This window comes from Cynocephalus volans, chromosome 10 (assembly GCF_027409185.1).
Source record: "Cynocephalus volans isolate mCynVol1 chromosome 10, mCynVol1.pri, whole genome shotgun sequence".
NCBI lineage: Eukaryota > Metazoa > Chordata > Mammalia > Dermoptera > Cynocephalidae > Cynocephalus > Cynocephalus volans.
In genome coordinates this window covers 43,033,988-43,051,612 of record NC_084469.1, presented here as the reverse complement: position 1 = coordinate 43,051,612, position 17,625 = coordinate 43,033,988, and the positions used below count along the sequence as shown (strand labels likewise).

At 57.9% G+C, this 17,625-nt stretch overlaps 1 protein-coding gene across 4 annotated transcripts in view; it reads left to right on the top strand.

Annotated features, from left to right (window-relative positions):
* The first annotated feature begins 2,621 nt into the window (after positions 1-2,621).
* MAP2K3 (mitogen-activated protein kinase kinase 3) overlaps positions 2,622-17,625 on the top strand; it is a 29,186-nt gene continuing 14,182 nt past the window's right edge. The window contains exons 1-2 of one of the 4 annotated variants that reach the window (XM_063109689.1): positions 2,622-2,874; positions 14,015-14,171. In XM_063109689.1, the coding sequence (XP_062965759.1) occupies positions 14,081-14,171 (91 nt within the window). In that variant the 5' untranslated portion in view covers positions 2,622-2,874; positions 14,015-14,080. Of the gene's footprint in view, positions 2,875-4,715; positions 4,802-14,014; positions 14,172-15,832; positions 15,855-17,625 lie in introns of those variants that run through there. The other 3 variants (XM_063109690.1, XM_063109692.1, XM_063109693.1) reach the window with 3 other exon arrangements.

Here is a 17,625-nt window from a genome sequence, read left to right as displayed (position 1 = left end):
AAGATCTGATGGCTGTCCGGTGGTGCTCCTGACACTGGCAGCGGGGCAGCTCTGCATTCCAGTCTGGCCCTTGTCTGGCCCTCACATGTGACCTTTTTACACCCCCAATCTTTTGCTTTTGCTGTGTCTTTCCAGGGATGCTCTTTCTTGCTTCTCTGCCTGGCAAAGAAGCAAGAAACTGGTTCTTAGAGGTCCAGACTCCAAATCACCTTCTCTGAGAAGGCTTCCCTGACCCCACCCAGGTGGAGTCCGGCACCTTTCTGGGACTCTTGCTCATGCATCTATTTATAGCACTCCACATAGAGTTTTGTGATTCTTGGGCTGTTTGTTGGGCACCCTGACTAATCTGTAAACTCCTTGTATGTGAGGGCCTTGTCTGAGTCATCGGGGTGCCCAGGAGGTAGGCATGGGACCAGAGTCACTCTACCCAGGTCTGTGGCATGTTTTCCTCCTTCCTTTATTCATTCCTCAGATATTTATTAGGCACCTACTAGGTGCCCAGCTCTGGTCTATGCATCAGGAATGCTGCAGGGAATGAGACGGGTAGGATTCCTGCTCAGGAGGGGCAGATAGTCTGGAGGGAGAGCTGCCTTAAAAACAGAGCAAATAAGAAATGCATTGGCAGCAAGAGTGCTGAGCAGAGAATTAATGGTGGTTTAGGGACCACAACTGGGAAGGTCTCTTAGGAGAGTTCATTTAGGAGGAGGTCTGAGGGATTAAAGGGAACCAGCTCCAGGAAGGGAGTGGGGGTGGGGGGTGGGGGAAGAAGAAGATGTTCCAGGCAGAGGGAGCAGCAAGGGCAAAGGCTCTGAGGCAGGACTGGTGTTGGTAATTTCAAGGGGCAGCACTTGAACAGACCCTTGAACATACCAAGGAGCAGAGTGGGCAAGGGGGAGTGTAGGGGGAGTGTGAGAGGAGTGGAAGTTGGAGCCTGAACCCAGTAAACCCACTGGACTAGGTTTGCAATTCTGGTAGAGAGGTAGCTGCTGCTGGGTGCCCATTTTACAGATGGATAAGTGCAGGTCCCAAGTGCTTGACATCCAGGGGTGGTACTGCCAGGGTGGAGGTGGAGCACAGTGTGTTTACCAACTCACATTTCCTGGGCACCTAGTTAGTGAGGGTCAGGGCACTTCTAAGCCTGAGCTCATGAAACGCTTTCAGAAGCCTCATTGTGCCCATGGGATAGGTAAGTAAACTGAGGCATGGAGCTGCTCAGTGACTTTCCCAAGGTCATCCACCTAGTAAGTGGCAGAGTTGGCATTTGAACTCTGAGTCCAAAACTTGTGATTTTCCATCCCATTGCCTGGAAAGTGTGAGCAGTAGACACAGGAAGAGAATAATGATAGTTATAAGGTCTTTCCCTCTTATCTCATCTGGCCCTCCCTCCTCTGTGTGGGTGGGGCCCTGTGGGAATCACCTGGGTGGACACGTGGGCAAGCAGGGGTCAGTCCCCTGCTTCAAGCGTTTTTGGCAGGTGGTGGAATCTGCTTCCCTCACATGAGGTCTCTGACTGGGCATGCACTCATGCCTGCCTGGAGGCCAGGGCTGACCCCTTCACCCTCGCCAGGCGCTTCCTGCCCTCACTAGCCCCGGCTTTCCATCCAGAGTCACTTGATCCCAGTGCCAGATTGGTCAGCGGCCCTTGAAAACCCCCGTGGCTCCATGTTGGAGCAGAGGGTGGACTAAGGTTCCAAGAGGAGAGGAGGAGAGAAACAAGGCCCAGGAGAGAGCCAGGATGAGACCTGGGCGAGGGCTTGTGGAAGGGAGTGGATGCATTGAAATGCCGCCTTACTCCCTCTGAGACTCAGTTTCCCCCTGTGTAGAATGGGTGCAGGAACGACAGAACCCTGAAAGTACTTGTACTGTCTTGTCACTCTACACCCCCAAGTTCGCCTCTGTCTCCTCACCCCGGCACGGGCGCCCGTGGACGTCTGCTGATGCAGGGCATAAATGCATGCACGCTGGGCATGGTGCTAAGCCCTCGACAACGTGCGGTACACAAACGTGCTGAGTGTCGCCAACGCCCCATCCCGTCCTCAAAAGCAGCCCCGGGAGGTGGGACTGTTATCGCCTCTTTTTGACAGAGGTGGAAACTGAGGCTCCGGGTGTCCCCGACATGCCCGACGTCACTCCCGCTACCAAGTTTCCGAGTCATTTTTGAACCCTGGTCTCACCCCAGGGGCGCACTCTTAACCCCGCGGTAGCACCCAGCCTGCCCGCCTCGCAGGGCCCCAGCGGGCCACCTGGGGGATCTCCGGGCTTTTCCAGATGACGCACCCGGGAGGCGCCCACGCAGAGCACCCGCCGCTGGCTGTGGGGCTGGGGGCGCGCGGGGGCGGGGCCTGGTGCCTGACAGGCAAGAGGCGGGCTCCGTGGGACCCGGGAGTGGGCGGGGCTTGCGTGGCGACAGGGCGGGGCCTGACCCGGCCTGGGTTTCCCGGGTGGTGGGCCGGCTTGACAGACAGTGGGCGGGGCCGGATCCTGGGCCAACAGAGGGCGAGGCTTGTGCTTGACAGGCAGGGCCAAGACGGCGTGTGATAGGCAGGGGACGGGCCCTGGAGACTGACTGACCAATCGGCGCGTGGGGGTGGAGCCTACGTCGGTGCCGTCAGGCCGGGACCCCCGCGGCGCTGCCCAGTCTGGCTCCGGCTGTGGCTCCGCCTGTCGCGATCGCGTTCTCGCTGCCGCCGCCGCCGCCGCCGCCGCCGTCTCTGCTCCTCCGCTGTGCACGGGTCGTCTTCCCGCAGCCATGAGCGCGCTCGGCCCCGATGGAGCCACCCGCCCTCTAGATTAGTGCTCGTCGTCGCCCCGCACCCGCCTGCAGCATGGAGTCGCCCGCCTCAGGCCAGCCCGCCGGCATGCCTCAGTCTAAAGGTAGGCGCGCCCGGCTGGGACCTCGGCCTGACCCCCGCGCCCCATCCGGGCTTGGGCTGCGACCCCCGACCTCGGTGTGGTCCCACCCCATCGTGTTCTGGACCCGATCAGCAGCAGCCCGGCCCAGAACCCCTCCTTACTCGGGTCGCGGGTACAGTCCCAGACTGGGACTGTCCCAGGCCCGAGATCTCCCAGGCTGGACCCAGGCTAGGACCTCGTTCCGCTCAGCCCGCTCCAGGTCAGGAACCTCACTATGATCTCCTCATTTAGGCCTTAGGGCTGCAGCCTGGACAGGAACTCTCCCAATGTTCCTCCCTCAGCCGGACCCAAGTGGGATTCACGCTGATCCCCACCTGGGTCCTTCCAGTTCCAGGCGTCAAGGCCGTATCCAGGGTGGGATTTAATTCTCATTCTCCATCTGTGTCCTGGAGGTGCTCCTGTTTTGGGGAACCCCACTGAAGTCCCCCTCCCATGTGAGTGCCCTGGCTGCACCCCAGTTCAGAACTCTTGGTCCACCTTCCTCCCAACTCTCTCCATCCTTGTAGGCCCTACGTCGTTTCATCCCTATCTGGCCTGCATCCCATCCTGCAGCCCAGTCCCCCCCAGAACCTCTCTTGGCCTCCCATCCTGCCCTAATGCATAGCCTCCTCTCCACTGGCTCCTCCTTGCCTTGAGTTGCAAGTTTCTCTCTGCACTTGGGCAGTTCACCCCCTCTTGTGCCTCAGTGTCTCTGGGGCTGGTTACTCCCAGGCCTGTTCCTGCTGCCTGGGACCTGGGCCAGCCTCCAGGCCAGGGTGCTGGCTGTGCAAGGGGCTTGCTCTTGTCTTCTGCAAGTAACTAACTGGCCTTCCTGGAAATTTTTGTGAGGTGGCGGCAGCGGCAGCAGCAGCAGCGGGATTTGTCATGCAGAGCAGGGAGGATGAGACTTGGAGGGCAGGGCGAAAGGGGGATTTTTTTTCAGGAAGAGGAAAGGATGTTTTTGGTGTGTCGGAGTCTCAGTAGGCAGGGTTGTCTCAGAGATTTCTAAACCGGACATAGCTGTAATGAATGGGCTGCCTCCCTGCTCTCTGACTCTGTTGCTGTCTCACCTGCAAGCCTCTTGATGTCTCTGGGCCTCAGTCTCCTTATCTGTAAAATGGGAGTAATCACACCTACTTCTGTGGACCTTGGGAGTGTCACCTGAGCCAGTGACTACTAAAGAGCTTTAAGCAAGTATGAGTGAGGCGGTGAGGAGCTCAGCATGGCACCTGGCATGCAGTAGGTGTCCAGGAAGGGGCAGTTGCTGCACATCTTGTTATTGTTGCCACTTTCCTTGCTGGAAAGGCCTCAGCCATGCAGGGTCAGGGACTTGCCTGTGTTTGGGTTGCAGCTACAGAGTAAGCAGGAGAGAGGTAACAGCAGACACTTACTTAGGCCCTCATCAGGGGTCATCCCCTCTCCTTTGTTGGAGGGGCACAGGCGGCAGGACTGCTGGTGGCTGCCATGACTGTGGGCTGGAGCCGGGTGGGCAGGGTAATTATGTCTTACATAAGTGGGAGGCCGGATCCCTGACCATTGCCCAACCGCTGTGAGTAACTCAGGAGGCACTCGCCAGGGGAGGTGGCTGGGGAGGGCCTTTTGCTGCACAGACCTCGTGGAGCTTGGGAACCGGGAAATCAGACACTTCTCCACTCTGGAGAGCTCGGGGAAGGGGTTGGAAGTAATGTTTGTTTTTGGAGGCAGTTCAGCTCTTCCAGGCAGAGATGCCTCATCAAAATAAAGTTCTAGTTGCAGCATTGTGAAGGGAGAGGGGGTCATAGTGTGGTGAGAAAGCACTGTGGGAAAACACTGGTTGACCCCCATGTGCTGTGTCACTTGAGGGCTGGCATTGCCCTCTCGGGCCTCTCTGCAGAGAGTACCAGGATGAATTTCCAGCCTGTGGATCCAGGTAACAGATGATGGTGGGTGGGTCGGGTGAAAAGTCAGGGGTCTCCCCAGTGCCCAGAGACCCTGTAGCCTCTTTGGGGTCTGGGGAAAGATGTGGTGGGGGAGCCAGAATGCCCTCTCACCCAAAATCCTCAGAGCTCCCACTTATCGAGCTTTTTTCAATGTGCCATGCATTCTCTGAGGCGTTCCTCACAGCTCCATTTACAGATAAGAAAACTGAAGCTCAGAGGCATTAAGTGCCTGGCCTTAGCCACAGAGCTGTGACAGATGGAGCCACTGTTCCATCCAGGGCTGTGTGTCTCCATAGTGTTCTCCTCAGTGCTCCCCATGTCCCATTTCTGTGCTGGGTGTCCCATTTCTGAGCTGAGGTAGTGGGATGCCGCCCACTCTCACCCTTTATCACACCCATGTCCAGTGAGTGTCTCTTCAAGGCTGTGTCAGACCTAGAGGATGGACTGAGGCAGAGGCAGTGCACAGCCCTTTACAGTTGGTACATCGCATACTCACTGCAATCAGACCCATTCAACAGATACAAAACCAAGGTCAGACAGGGAGAGTGGCTGGACTGAATCCACAGAGTGGGGGTGACCTGACTGCCTGGATCAAACCCCAGCTCAGCCCCGTGCCCTCCCCATCCTGGGCACTGGGCCCTCAGCATTGGGCTCTTCTTCTCCGCCTTCTCAAAGGAATTTCAACAAAGCAGGGAGTGGCTGATGCCTGACCTGATGGGAACTTTACTTTTGAGCTTCCTGCCTTGCAGCGGGTGCCTTGCCCTGTCCTCTGTGCCACGGGCGTGGGGAGTGCATGAAGCCCTCAGCCCTGCTGGTTTTCCCCTGGCCCCCTCACCCACATGCCATCACTGGCTGGGGTCAGAGGCCAAGGGCAGCTGGTGCCAGGGCCGGTGATTAGCATGGGCTGCATCTGCAAGCCACACTTGTCCTGGGGGGTTACCACACACGTCCTGTTGCTGTTCATGGCATGGTCTCTGTCCCTGCTGCCCTGGGAGTGCCACCAGTGGGGGCACTTCATGGTTAAATCTTCACATGGCTCAGACAATGGCTGGACGGCTCCTGGCTGTCCAATGGGGACACTGAGGCTGCAAGGATCTCTGTCATGTCCTGGTCCTGCCTTCAGTGGCTGCTGTCTACCCCCGTTCCCATCCTGGCTGTCGGAAAGACTGGAGGGTGGCACCTCTGGGACTTCCCCCACCCCTGGCATGACGCACAGGAAACTCTCTATCAGCCAGCCCGTGGCTCGAGGCCCGAAGGGAGCAAAGTTCTCAGTTGGCCTGTGCGGGGAGAGGGCCAGGGCAGCGGAGGCTTCCGGCGGGTGAGTCAGCGGGCACTGGGCGCTGACTCACCCACTGGGCATGCCAGCCGGCTGCCTGCAGCTTAAAGGGGCGATGCCCACCAGCTTGGTAGGTGGGAGGGGGCTGCGTGTCCTGGCCCTGCAGCAGCACCTGGCCCTGGGCTGGGCCCTGGAAGTGGCTCATTCCTGGACTGTGGGCTGGACTAGGACCCCCTGGGCAGGCCCTCCTGGCACTCTGCGCCCCGCCCAGGAACTTCCTCTATTGGGCAAGGGCTTCTGCTTCCTCTTGCTCATGGAGCAGGAGCAGGTGGCAGCGGCTGTTTACCGCCCTTGGCCCAGGGGACTCCTCGGCTCACATGTGCAGCTGGGGACTCAGGGAGGGCGAGGAGCACAGTGCAGGGTCAGCTGGGGTAGAACTCAGCCTGAACTCCCAGAAGACAGCAATGTGGAGAGGTGAAGAGCTCAGGCTCTGGGGCCTGACTGCCTGGGTCAAACCCCAGCTTGGCCCCTTTTGCAATGTGACATTGGACAAGTTGCACCTGGTACATTCTCTGCACTCTGTTAATGATTTCAGTCCCCTGGGCATTGTCCAGCCTTCAGAGGAGAAGCCTCAGTTTCCTCATGTGCAGAATGGGAATGGAAACCCTGCCTGTCTGGATGCAGACAACCTCATTCCACACTTGCTAAGTGTCAGGTCCTCCTGGTCACAGCAAGATTGCCCTGTGCCCACAAAGAACCCAGTCCAGGCAGGAAGTGGGGGTGGAGCCTGGGATCTGGAGGAATGGGCTTAGGCTTGAATCCTGGCTCCATTACTTCCTCATCTGGGCAAGTCAACCCTGCCCTTTCTGACCCTCATCTCCTCTTCTGTAAAGGGGGAGTAAGCACCCCTCCCTTGCAGGGTTGTGGTAAAGACGGGAGACAGTGTTTGTCAAGTGAACGGCATCTGTTATTATTCTATTATTGTTATGGCTGTGGCTGTTGTTAGCTGGTGGGTGAATAAACAGTGCTGAGGCTTCTGACGATGGACTTGTAGGCTCTGGGAAGCAAGGCCTTTCAGCTGTAGTGTCCTTTAATGCCAGCCAGAATTACCAGGCCTTAGGATCTCTTGCCCTACTGGTCCCCAAGCTGGAGCTGGGGGGCGCCCATTGCCTCCTGGGCCTTCCTGGGGAGAGTGTGTGGGGAACAGAGAATGGGCTGCCTGACTCTTTCTGCAGGTCTGCCTCTGCCACCCTGCTTTGGCATCCGGCGTTAGAAGGATGAACGAGGGGAAGCGTGCTAGGTGTGGGAGGAGGAATCAGGACGCAGCCTCCTGGGCCAGCCCCTCAGGTGATAGACTTTTGTCAGTGCCAGGCACAGCACTGTCCATGTGGATCCGGGGGAAGTGAGACACGCTCCGGGCTGTCATGGGCCCCACCTGGGGAGAGAGGGAGGTCCTGGGGTCGCGGGTCTGGTGGCCCGGCCAAAGTCACGTGTGTCAGTGGGTGGTGGGCTGAGCTGAGAGGAGCAGCCTGGTGCAGACCTGGCATCTCAGGAGGGGGCTCAGAGGAAGAGTGCTGGGGAGCAGCGTGGAGGGTGTGTGGATGGGGTGGTGAGGTGGCCCCACCCACAGCCCCGAACATGCCTCCACCTGGCCGTGCCTCTTGGCTTTGCCCACTTGAGTCAGGCCCGCTTGCCCAGCCGCTTCTATAGATGCCTCCCCCCAGCAATGGCCCTGGAAACCCAAAAACTTCATGTCAAGGGCATGAGGGCCAGGCAGGGTCAAGCAGAGGCAGCGGCAGCCTGCTGGGCCTTTCTGCGGCTCAGACACCAAGCCTGGGCCGCATTAGACTTTGGAGAGGGTCACCAGGCTTTCCTCCCCCTCCCCTCAGTTCTAGGCACAGGTCCCTGTCACTCCAAGGGCTGCCTGGGCTACTTTGGAGAGGCCATGTCTAGCTGCCCCTCGCCTAGCTGGTCCCCTGCCCCTGGGCATGTCAGCATGACGTCCCCCTCCCCTGTGACCATGTCTGGGCCTGTGACCGGATCTGTGCCCTGCTCTGCTGACACCTCCTGGCTGAGTCCTATCCTGGCAGGTGGGCCTTCCATCCACCTCCTTTTAAAAAAACATTGTAACTATATCCACAGACAGTAAAAGCATACACAGAACGTATCTCTATTTTTAAGGAATAAAAGAAAAATGATTCTGTATATCCAATACCCAGCTAAAGAAATCAAACACTATTGTTCAGGGAAGCCCCAAACTCCCTAGGGACTGTATCTTCCTCCCTTCTCCCTCAGCAACTGTTCTAACTTTGTATTAATCACTTCTTGCTTTTCTTTATTTTTAAAAATTGTGCTTTAATGTGCATGTGGTACATTTAGTTCACTGACCTGCGGATTCTCCAGGCCGGCCTCCACCCCATGGTCTGGTGGGGAGCATGGGCTTGTGGTGGGGGGAGGCTGGAGCTGTGTGGCCTCAGTTTCTTCATCTGCAAGATGGGGATGGTACTCGGACCTAGATAGCCGGGTTGTCGTGAGGACTTGGTGCGTTAATATATGGAAGTGCTGCGCTTGGGGCTGGCTCGGAGTTAGTGGCTGTGCGTGTTTGCTGCTGCTCCTGTGTTGCATTGAGCTAATTCCCTCCTCCTGCCCCAAGCTTTGCACTGCTCAGTCTGGGTGGCTGTACCTACAGCCTGGACTTCCCTCACCCACGTCACTGTGCTAATGTCACTGGTTTCGAAGGCCTGTCCTAAGGTTTGCATGTGCCAGTGGGTGTGAAGTGACAGACCAGGTACCTTGGAGCAGGGCTGTGAAGGGCCTTGGGTGCCAGTGGAGGTGTGAGGTATAATCAGGAGGTAAGTGGGCTGAGGAACATAGCTGTGCACCCAATAAGGAGGTGCTGCGTTGGTGCTGGTGGCCGGTGGCTGCTGAGGCACAGATAAGAGGCCTGCCCTGGACAGCTCTGGACATGGGGCTAGAAAATGTCCCCTGTGTCCCTTGCTTGTCTTTCTGCATGTCTGAGACTTAGCCTGCTGGTCTTACATCTTTCTGCTGCTGGCACAGCCCATCCCATCCTGGGGTGCCTGGGACAGACCCCAGGATGGTGCAGTCAGACCCTCACTGGGCAAGCCTGCAGGGGCTGGTTCTAGGCCTGGCTCTGCCTAACCCCTGTTGGTGACCTCCCCAGCCTTGATGTCCTCCTCTGAAAGAAGGAGATGAACAGCACCTGCCTCTGAGGGTTGCTTTTGAGGATGAGAAGCAATGAGAGGTGTCAAGAGCTGTCAAGTGCAGGGACACTGTAGGTGCAGTCAGTACTGCATTTGAACCTGAGCTACATATTAGCATTTTTATCACCAAGAACACCTTTTTAGGTACTGCTTCTCATTGATCCCATGCTTTGTAAGATTTTGTGTAGTAGTAATAAAAACAAAAGTGGCACTTGTAAAGGAAAGGTGCTGTTACTATTTGCTCGAGTGGTAGCATGTGGCCTGTCAGCACCCCTCGTGGCCTGGGCTGGTCTGGCTGGTCTCACACTGGCCGCACATGGACGCCGCAAGCCCATACACGAGGAATGCCCCGTTTTCCTGAGGCTGTGGGAAGGTGGAGCATCACTTGTGAAATCCCCTCCATAGTCACAGCTCCCTGAAGCCTGGAGTGTGGGGCCCACCCCACAGGCTGGGGGCCCAGGGCCTGGGTGAACACTGACGTGACCCGTTTTGTGCTGGGCATTTAATGTGCATGATCTCATTTAGCCCTCATGGTTACCCAGCAACATGGGTGTGTTGTCGTCACCCCCATTTTATGAGTGAGTAAACTGAGGCCTAGATTGGGAGAGTGACTTGCCCACAGTCACGAAGGTCTGTCCTGGGAGCGTGGCCTTGTTTTAAGAACCTGAGCCTTGCTCATCTTCTCCCTGAGGTCAGCACACTGCATCTGTGCACAGAATGTCAAGGGAGGAAACCAAGTCAGAGAGAATGTGGCTTGCCCAGGGTCACATGGCAGTTCAGGTCAGTCAACTTCTGTGAGAGTGGCTTGGGGAAGATGCTGTCATGGCCACTTGGCTGAAGTGTGGGGCGGTGGGAGCTTGGGCCAGCTGCCCTGGTATGTCCCTGGACCTCTGGCCACAATGTCTGCACTAGGCAGTCTCTGAGGCCCTGTCCAGTAATGAGCAGCCTGCTGCTGGGAGCCCCTGTGGTGTGAGGTGAGCTCAGCTGCTTCCTTTAGATGAAGGGGACACTGAGGCCCAGACCCACAGCAACGCCAGGACCTGGGGTTGAAACAGGCCTCTTTCTTACTTATGTTATTTAAATTGCTTACACTTAAGTAGCTGATAGTGCACACGGGTAGAAATCTCAAAGGGGCAAAAAACATAGTTTCTTGCTTCTCCTTGGAATACTCCAAGCAGAGATGAACATTTTCTTTCTTTTACAAAGTACTTTTTCTTCCTGCTCGTGGTCTTCCTGCACCTGGGAGGCAGTTCCTGGCATCCGGCTGTGGGGCCCCGCCAGACTCTTGCCAATTCCCCGTGCCAGTCTTTTGATTTTATAAATCGCCAGCCTCAGTTTCCTCATCTGTATGATGGAGATCATGTTAGTCCCTGCCTACAGTGTTGCTGAGAGGATCCAGTGAGATGTGATTAAAGTGATTTGCACAGGCCTGGTACATAGTAGGTACTTACTGTGTTAGTGGGAGGTATGTGGTGGGGTGAGCTGCTTCAGAAGGAACTTCTGGGCCGAGGGGAATGGGCATGTTGAGAGGCCCTGGGAGAGGAAGGGCCCAGTCCAGTGAGGTCTGGTCAGGGGAGAAGGTGGCTGTAGCTCGATGAGGCAGGCCACCAGACCCACCGGACCCTGCAGCTGCCCATGCCACCTCTCCTCCACCGTCCTTCCAGTCTGGCCCTCTGCGCTTGCTGCCTCTGTGCCTGGGCTGCTCTTGGCTCTATTTCTGTCCATGGCTGCCTCCTCCCCATGTCAGCCTCAGCTCTCCTCAGCCTCCTCACTGAGTCCGCATCTCTCTGTCCCCTTCCCCAGGCTCCTTTCTCTGCAGAGCAGAAGCTATTTAGATATGAGGTGTGTTGCTTTTGTGTGTTCGTTGTCTGTGGTTGTCTCAGCCTCGGTGCTGTTGACATTCTGGGCTGGCTACTTCTCTGTGGAGGGGCTGTGTGTGCATCGTGGGTTGTTGAGCAGCAACCCTGGCCTCTGCCTGCCACATGCCAGTAGCACCTCCCAGCCATGACCATCAAAAGTGGCTGCAGACACTGCCGCATCTGTCTGGGTTGCAGCACAGTCTTGGGAGGGCAGTCTCCCATCTGCTGAGTTCATGGTGGCTTGTGGAAGGTGGGTGCTGCGAGGTGGGCAGGGCGAGAACCCACCACCAACGCACTTTGCAGATGAAAAGGCCCAGAGAGGTGGAGAGATGGGGTAGACCGAGGGCCTTGGAGGCCAGGGCCCGGCCAGGTGTCCACACGTGGCTGGGAAGAGAGAGGGCAGGGTTGTGGGGGTCAGAGGCCTGGAGCGGGTCTGCCTTAGCCCCAGCCTGTTGCTCACCTATGACCATGAGGCTGGAAGGGGGCAGGTCCCAGGCCTGGTAGGTAGTAGGTGCTCAGTAAATGAGAGAACCCTCCCCTTATTCTGCAGCCCCAGGCTTCCTCTCAAGAGCCCCAAACAGGGCCTCCAGGACCTCGGGAGAGGGGGTCCTGCCTGGAGGTGCCGGGCCTCTCCTTGCTCCCTGCGGATGCTCAGCATTGGTGGCCCCCAAAAGTTCCTCAGGGCTATCTTTGAGGGTACCTAGGCCCGAGGGAGAATGTCAGGTGCTGGGCATGGGCTCTGGCTTGTTGAAGCTGACAAACATTAGCTATCAAGGTAAATCTGCCCACGTGAAAGCTGCCCCTCCTCTTACCAGGGCCTCAGCCCCCATCCCCACCCCTCTTCCCTCTGCAGTGGGAGCGGGTTGGCCTCGTTGCTCTCTCTAAGGGACGCTGCAGGATAGACCAGCTGAATGGGGTGGGGATAGGACATCTTGCTGCCCACATCTCAGCAGCGACATGCAGTTTCTTACCTGATGGCATGGATGCTGGGGCCCCGGACTTCCACAGTGGAATCAGGAATTGGGAGAGGCACCTGAAACACCCAGAAGTAGGGGGTGGGACATGAAAGAGGAGCAGGTAATGCTTTTGTCATTGGAAACCTCGTGGTGCAATGGAGTATGACGTGGTGAGGGAGGCTCCTTTGCGAGCCGAGGCCTGGCGGGGTTCGCCGTGAAGGTTGTAGTCTGGCCCGAGAGAGCGGCACGGTCCAGTCTGTTTCACATCTCCCCAGGCCTGGGGTGGAGGTGGCAGCTAGGGTGGGTGGCCCCACTCTCAAGCTGTCTCTGTTGATGTTTGGACATTGGAGCCAGACAGACCTGCCTTCACGTCCTCTCCGCACCAGATGCCCACTGTTTCTGTCAAGTTGCTGCTCCTCTCTGACCTGCTGGGTAAACAGACACGAGGAAACCCTCCCCTAGTGGAGCTGCTGAGAGGGTGGACAGAAGGGACTTCTGGGGCTCAGAGCCTGGCGTTATCTCATGAGCTGTGGGCTTCCAGATGGCCCTGTCTAATCTTCCATGCGTAAGGCACTACTAAGGCTTGGCACTGATAATGCCAGGTGGGGTGGGGGGATGTCAGTCTGTTATCCTCATGTCACAGTTGAGGCTCTGACACCAGACAGGTTAAGTCACTTGCCCGAGGGCCCACAGCTAGGAAGTGGCAGAGTGTCAGAGTTGCAGTTGAACCCAGGCCAGTGGGCTCCAGAGTCATGCTTGTAAACATTCCGCTGACTGCCTCTGTGAAACAGTAACTACAGAACAGTCACTCATGAGAAGTGACAGGAGAGAAACCAGCAGAATGTGGGGAGCCAGTAACAAGGGGGCTTAGCTGGGGCAGTCGGGAGCCTCTCTCGAGTAGGTGAAAGGCAGCATGTACCAGCCAGGATGGAGTCATGGGGAGGAGCATTCTAGGTAGAGGGAATGGCATGTGCAGAGGCCCTGAGGTGGTACTGAAGGTGGCTCATTCCAGGAATGGAGAGGGGCTGGTGGCTCGAGTGAGGGCGAGTGGGGTGTGATGGGGGCAGGGCCGCTGGGGTTGGTGGCAATGTCTGAGTCCCAGGGCACCTCTCTTTACCAGCAGCATAACCTCAGGTTGGTGGCTGAGTGCCTCTCTGTCTGTTTCGTCCCTCCCTCCTGGGGGGCTGCTGTGAGGCTGGAGGCAGCCCCAGAACACACAGACGCCTGGCACTAGGCTTGCTTGCACCCGGGGCCCTGCGAGCTGAGGCTGGCGTGCTTGTTGTGGTTTGCCCGTGGCGGCCCAAGGACCTCTATTTGTTGTGGTGATAGTCGCCACAGCGGGCCGCACCTGGGCAGCCTTGGGCTGCCTGGCCATCTGGGCCCAGCCTGACGTCTATGGCGGACAGTGGCAGTGGCTGGCACCCTGAGGCTTGTTTCTGGGCTGTCTCCATGGTGGCCTCGCCCACTCCCTCTGACAGCTGGTGTGGCTGCCTCACAGAGCCCATGTCACTCCTGACGCAGGCCTGGCGTCCCTGATGGGCAGGTGGTGAGGAGGCCAAGAGGAGGGGTGGTCCTCACCTGCCCAGCCCAGCTGCAGGCACAGAAGTGCCCTTGACAGACAGGAAAACTGGACCCTGGCGAGGAGGGGGACATTATGGCTGGCAGGCTAGAGCCAAAAGAAGGGGGAAGGGCCAAGAGCAGAGGGAGTGCAGGGGTGTGGCTGTGCACCCCAGTAGAGAAGGCCCAGGTCTGCAAGGGCTGTGGGCTCCAAGCAGAGTTGTAATTTTTAGCACAAAACATCTTATATTCTGGTTACAAAAAGCCTCATGTCAAGAATAAAGCTGCCTGTAAGTCTCATTACTTAGGACAGATTTTTTTGCATCTACAGAGAAGCTGGAATAACCCTGTGACCTATACAGGCCATCGTGGGGCCACCTTCTACGTGCCAAGCTCAATGCCAAGTGTCTTGCTGTCGTGCTCTTGCTTGGTCCTGCAACCACGTGCAGGGAGGGTGGGTGGCATCCCCACCATGCTCTATTCTGCAGGTGAGGAACCCGAGGGGCAGAGAGGAGGGCACCGTGCTGGGGCCTCAGAGCTGGGTGCAGATCTGGGATTTACCATGGCTAATGTGCTGTAAGCATAGGGCCTGCAGCCCGGAGCCCCCGCTCTGATATCCTGAAGTGCAGGTGGCAGCTTTGACCCAGACAGAAGCGGCCTCAGGAGCTAATGGCCCTGCACTCCTTGGCTTTCTCTTTTTTCTTTTTCCATAGAGAATGTGCTGGGCCCAGGGAAAACCAGGGAGGCTTCTGGGTCTCCAGGCTCAGTTAGCATGAGACCCCAGGACTGTCCCTCTGCTGCAGGGAGAGCTCCCTGCAGGAAGGGTGCTATGAGCTGGTGGCTTGGCCCATTGGAGTCTCCAAGTCAGCAAACTCAGCAGTGACTCCCACCTGGACTCCTGCCTCGCTGTTGCAGCCTGGGGCAAGCAGCTTCACCTCTCTGAGCCTCAGTTTCCTCAAATAAAGGGAGGCTAAGAGCCCTTCTCTAGGGCTGTTAGAGCATCTGGAGTAACAGATGGGAAGGGCTATGTGTGTGGCCAGCAGGCTACTGCCTTGATGGACTTTGGAGTGAGACCCACCCAGACCCTGACAACTGGCCATGTTGTCTTAGCTTAAAATGGAGTGCAAACACCTCTTGCAGGAGCCAGTGATTAGGTGACTGATGTGCCGCAGTGCCGGGGTGAGTGCTGGTAGGTGCAGTGAGTACGGCTGCTGCTGCTGCTGTTACTATTACTCTTTGTGGAAGTTGTTGTTTCCTGGAGCTCGGGGTCAGGTCCTGGTGCAGCGGACACGGGGAGCCACCCGGGTCAGGGACTTTGGCTGGAGCTGGGACTCTCCTGCTGGCCTCCAGGGCATAGACAAAGACACCTTGGAGCCTGGCATCTGGGGGTCCCTGAGGTGGCTTCCACAGAGAGGTGGCAGGTATCTGCTTGCTTTGCCCCCTGCCCAAGGATGGACACTGGGATCCCCAGCCCCACCAGGACTGTTCTCTTTCCTGGTTGTTCTGGGCCATGTCTTCCCAGCACAGTAACAACCCCATCCCCTCACTTAGCAGGGGTGGCAGGCTAAGTCACCTTAGCCAGGCTAAGTGCTGGGCCCAAGAGAGTGGGCTCTGTTGCCTGCTTTGCAAATGAGGCACTGAGGCTGCAGTATGGCTTGGTGGAGGCTGGATCTGAGCCTGATTCAGAAGTGCTTCGGAACTGGGGTCTCCATGGCAGGTGGCAGCAGGGCCCCGGGCAGTTCCTGGGCCCTGGGCGGCCAGAGTGAGCCAGCAGCAGTGGGTGTGCGGTGATGGGTGGGGGCTTGAGGACTGGGCCTGGGAAGTGGGAAGGAGGCATCTGCAAGGGCAGGCCCCTCACTTCTGCTCTGGGCGGTTTCAGGGAGTTATGTTTGAATCCCAGATCTGCTGCCCCCCAGGGTGTCAGGTGACCAAGCTCCTCACCTGGCCAGCTCCCTAACCTCTCTGATCCTTGCTTTTCCCACCTGTATGGTGATGTCTGCTCCTTCTTCAAAGGGTGGCCCTAATTGAGGAAAGCTCCCTTTGCGTGCCAGCCCAGCCATGCCCAATGCTTCATGAATACTGATCCAGCCGAGTGCCAGGCACCCCACCACGCTCCCTCAGCTGGCCTGAGAGTGTGGACACTGGGCCCTGCCTGTCCCCAGGGGATGGAGGTGAGGGCCATACTGCCTTGGGACTCGGGCCAGCCCAATGCCGTGGGGAGGGGAGAAGGCTTCCTGGGCGCCTTGTGTGTGTGTGTAGGGGGGTGATGGCAAAGGCAAGAACTTATAGGGGTGGGAGAGAAGTGGGCACCAAGCTTCAGCCTCCAGGGTGGGCAGGTCCTGCCAGAGCTAGCCTGGGGACAGCCTGGGCTGGAATCCTGTCCTGCTCTGCCTCTCGTTGCCCTCCCTGGAGACTGGGCTTCTTCCTCTTTCGTGTGGTATGAGCCCTGTCCCTCTGCCTGCAGCCATGAGACCCCTGGATGGTGCATGCTGCAGGTGCTGGCTGGACCCCACTGGGCCCCTTCTTACCCCACATTGCTGTTGGCTAGACTGGGAGGATGGGGGGGCTACCTCACAGATGGGGAAACTGAGGCCCAGGGAGGCACTGAGATGGTGCCTTGCGGACAGGGTTGAGACAAGGCCCCAGGGTTCAGCCTCCAGGACTGGATATGTCTGCTTTGCCCTCCCTCAGGGCTGGTGGGCCTACCTCCTCCTTCCCCATGAAGTGGGGCCCTAGGTACCCCCACCTCTCACTGCCTGGCTTAGAGGCAGAGAGCTCTGACCTGGATGACAGCACAGGCTGGCACCCTTGGTGATAGAGCTGTTGAGGGGATGCTGACAGCATCAGGCATGGCTGTGGGTATGAGATGCCTCAGTTTCCACATCTGTACCATGGGGATCGAACAGCTCTGCCCTTGGGCTCTGGTGAGGGTTGAGGGAGCTGACCCCAGCAAGGCTGGGTGTAGCTGCTTTGGGAGCATGGTGGTGTGTCAAGTGTCACTGCTGTCACCTCTGCCCTGACCACAGCGAGCAGCTCAGAGCTCACCTTGTCCAGTACCCTCACTTCACAGATGGGGATGCCGGGCACAGGGGACATCCTACACATCCTGGAAGGCACACGGCCAGCAGACCTGAGTGCACATCCCAGTGCTGCTCCCACTTGTTGTGTGACCTTGACCATGGATGCTCCTCTTTCTGCCTGTTTCCTAATCTGAGCAATGGGATGGTGTGGGGCCTCTGGAGCGGACAGGCTTGTGGAAGGAGGGAAGGAAGCTGCCTGCCCTGTCCTGGGCCCCAGGCTGTGTGCCTTGCTCTTGTCATCATAGTTTCTCCCTATCATTTTCTGCCTGGATCCCTTTTTGGGGTCAGTGCCCTGTTGTGCAGATAGGGAAGCTGGGGCTGAGAGGGGCGGGGGCTTTCCTACACATATGCCAGGGTCCATGGTGCACGTGGGGGCCAAGCTCAGAGCATGGCCCTTGTACCTGGGTGGTGGAGACCCCTGGGTGGGCTGCGCATCATGACCCAGTCCAGAGCTTGCTGTGGCCACCCCCGCTCCCTGGCCAGGGGCCCCCAGCCTGCATCTATTCCTAGCATCCAGCCACCTGAGGTGGGAATCTGCTTCAGAGTGACAGATGGGGAAATCGAGGCTCAGAGAGGGGATGGGCAGCAAAGCTGGGACCTGAATGGAGCCAAGGTTAGCTCAATAAGCAGGGGATGGAAACTATTCATCTGCTGGGGCTGCAGTAACCACACACCACAGACTGGGCGGCTCCAGCACAGTAAGTTACTGTCTTGTGGTTCTGGAGGCTGGAAGGTAGAGGTCAGGGTGTCTGCAGGGTGGTTCCTTCCGAGGGCTGTGTGGGAAGGATCTGCTCCAGGCCCCTCCTCGGCTTGTAGGTGGCCGTCTTCCCCCGTGTCTCTTCACCTCGTCTTCCCTCCATGT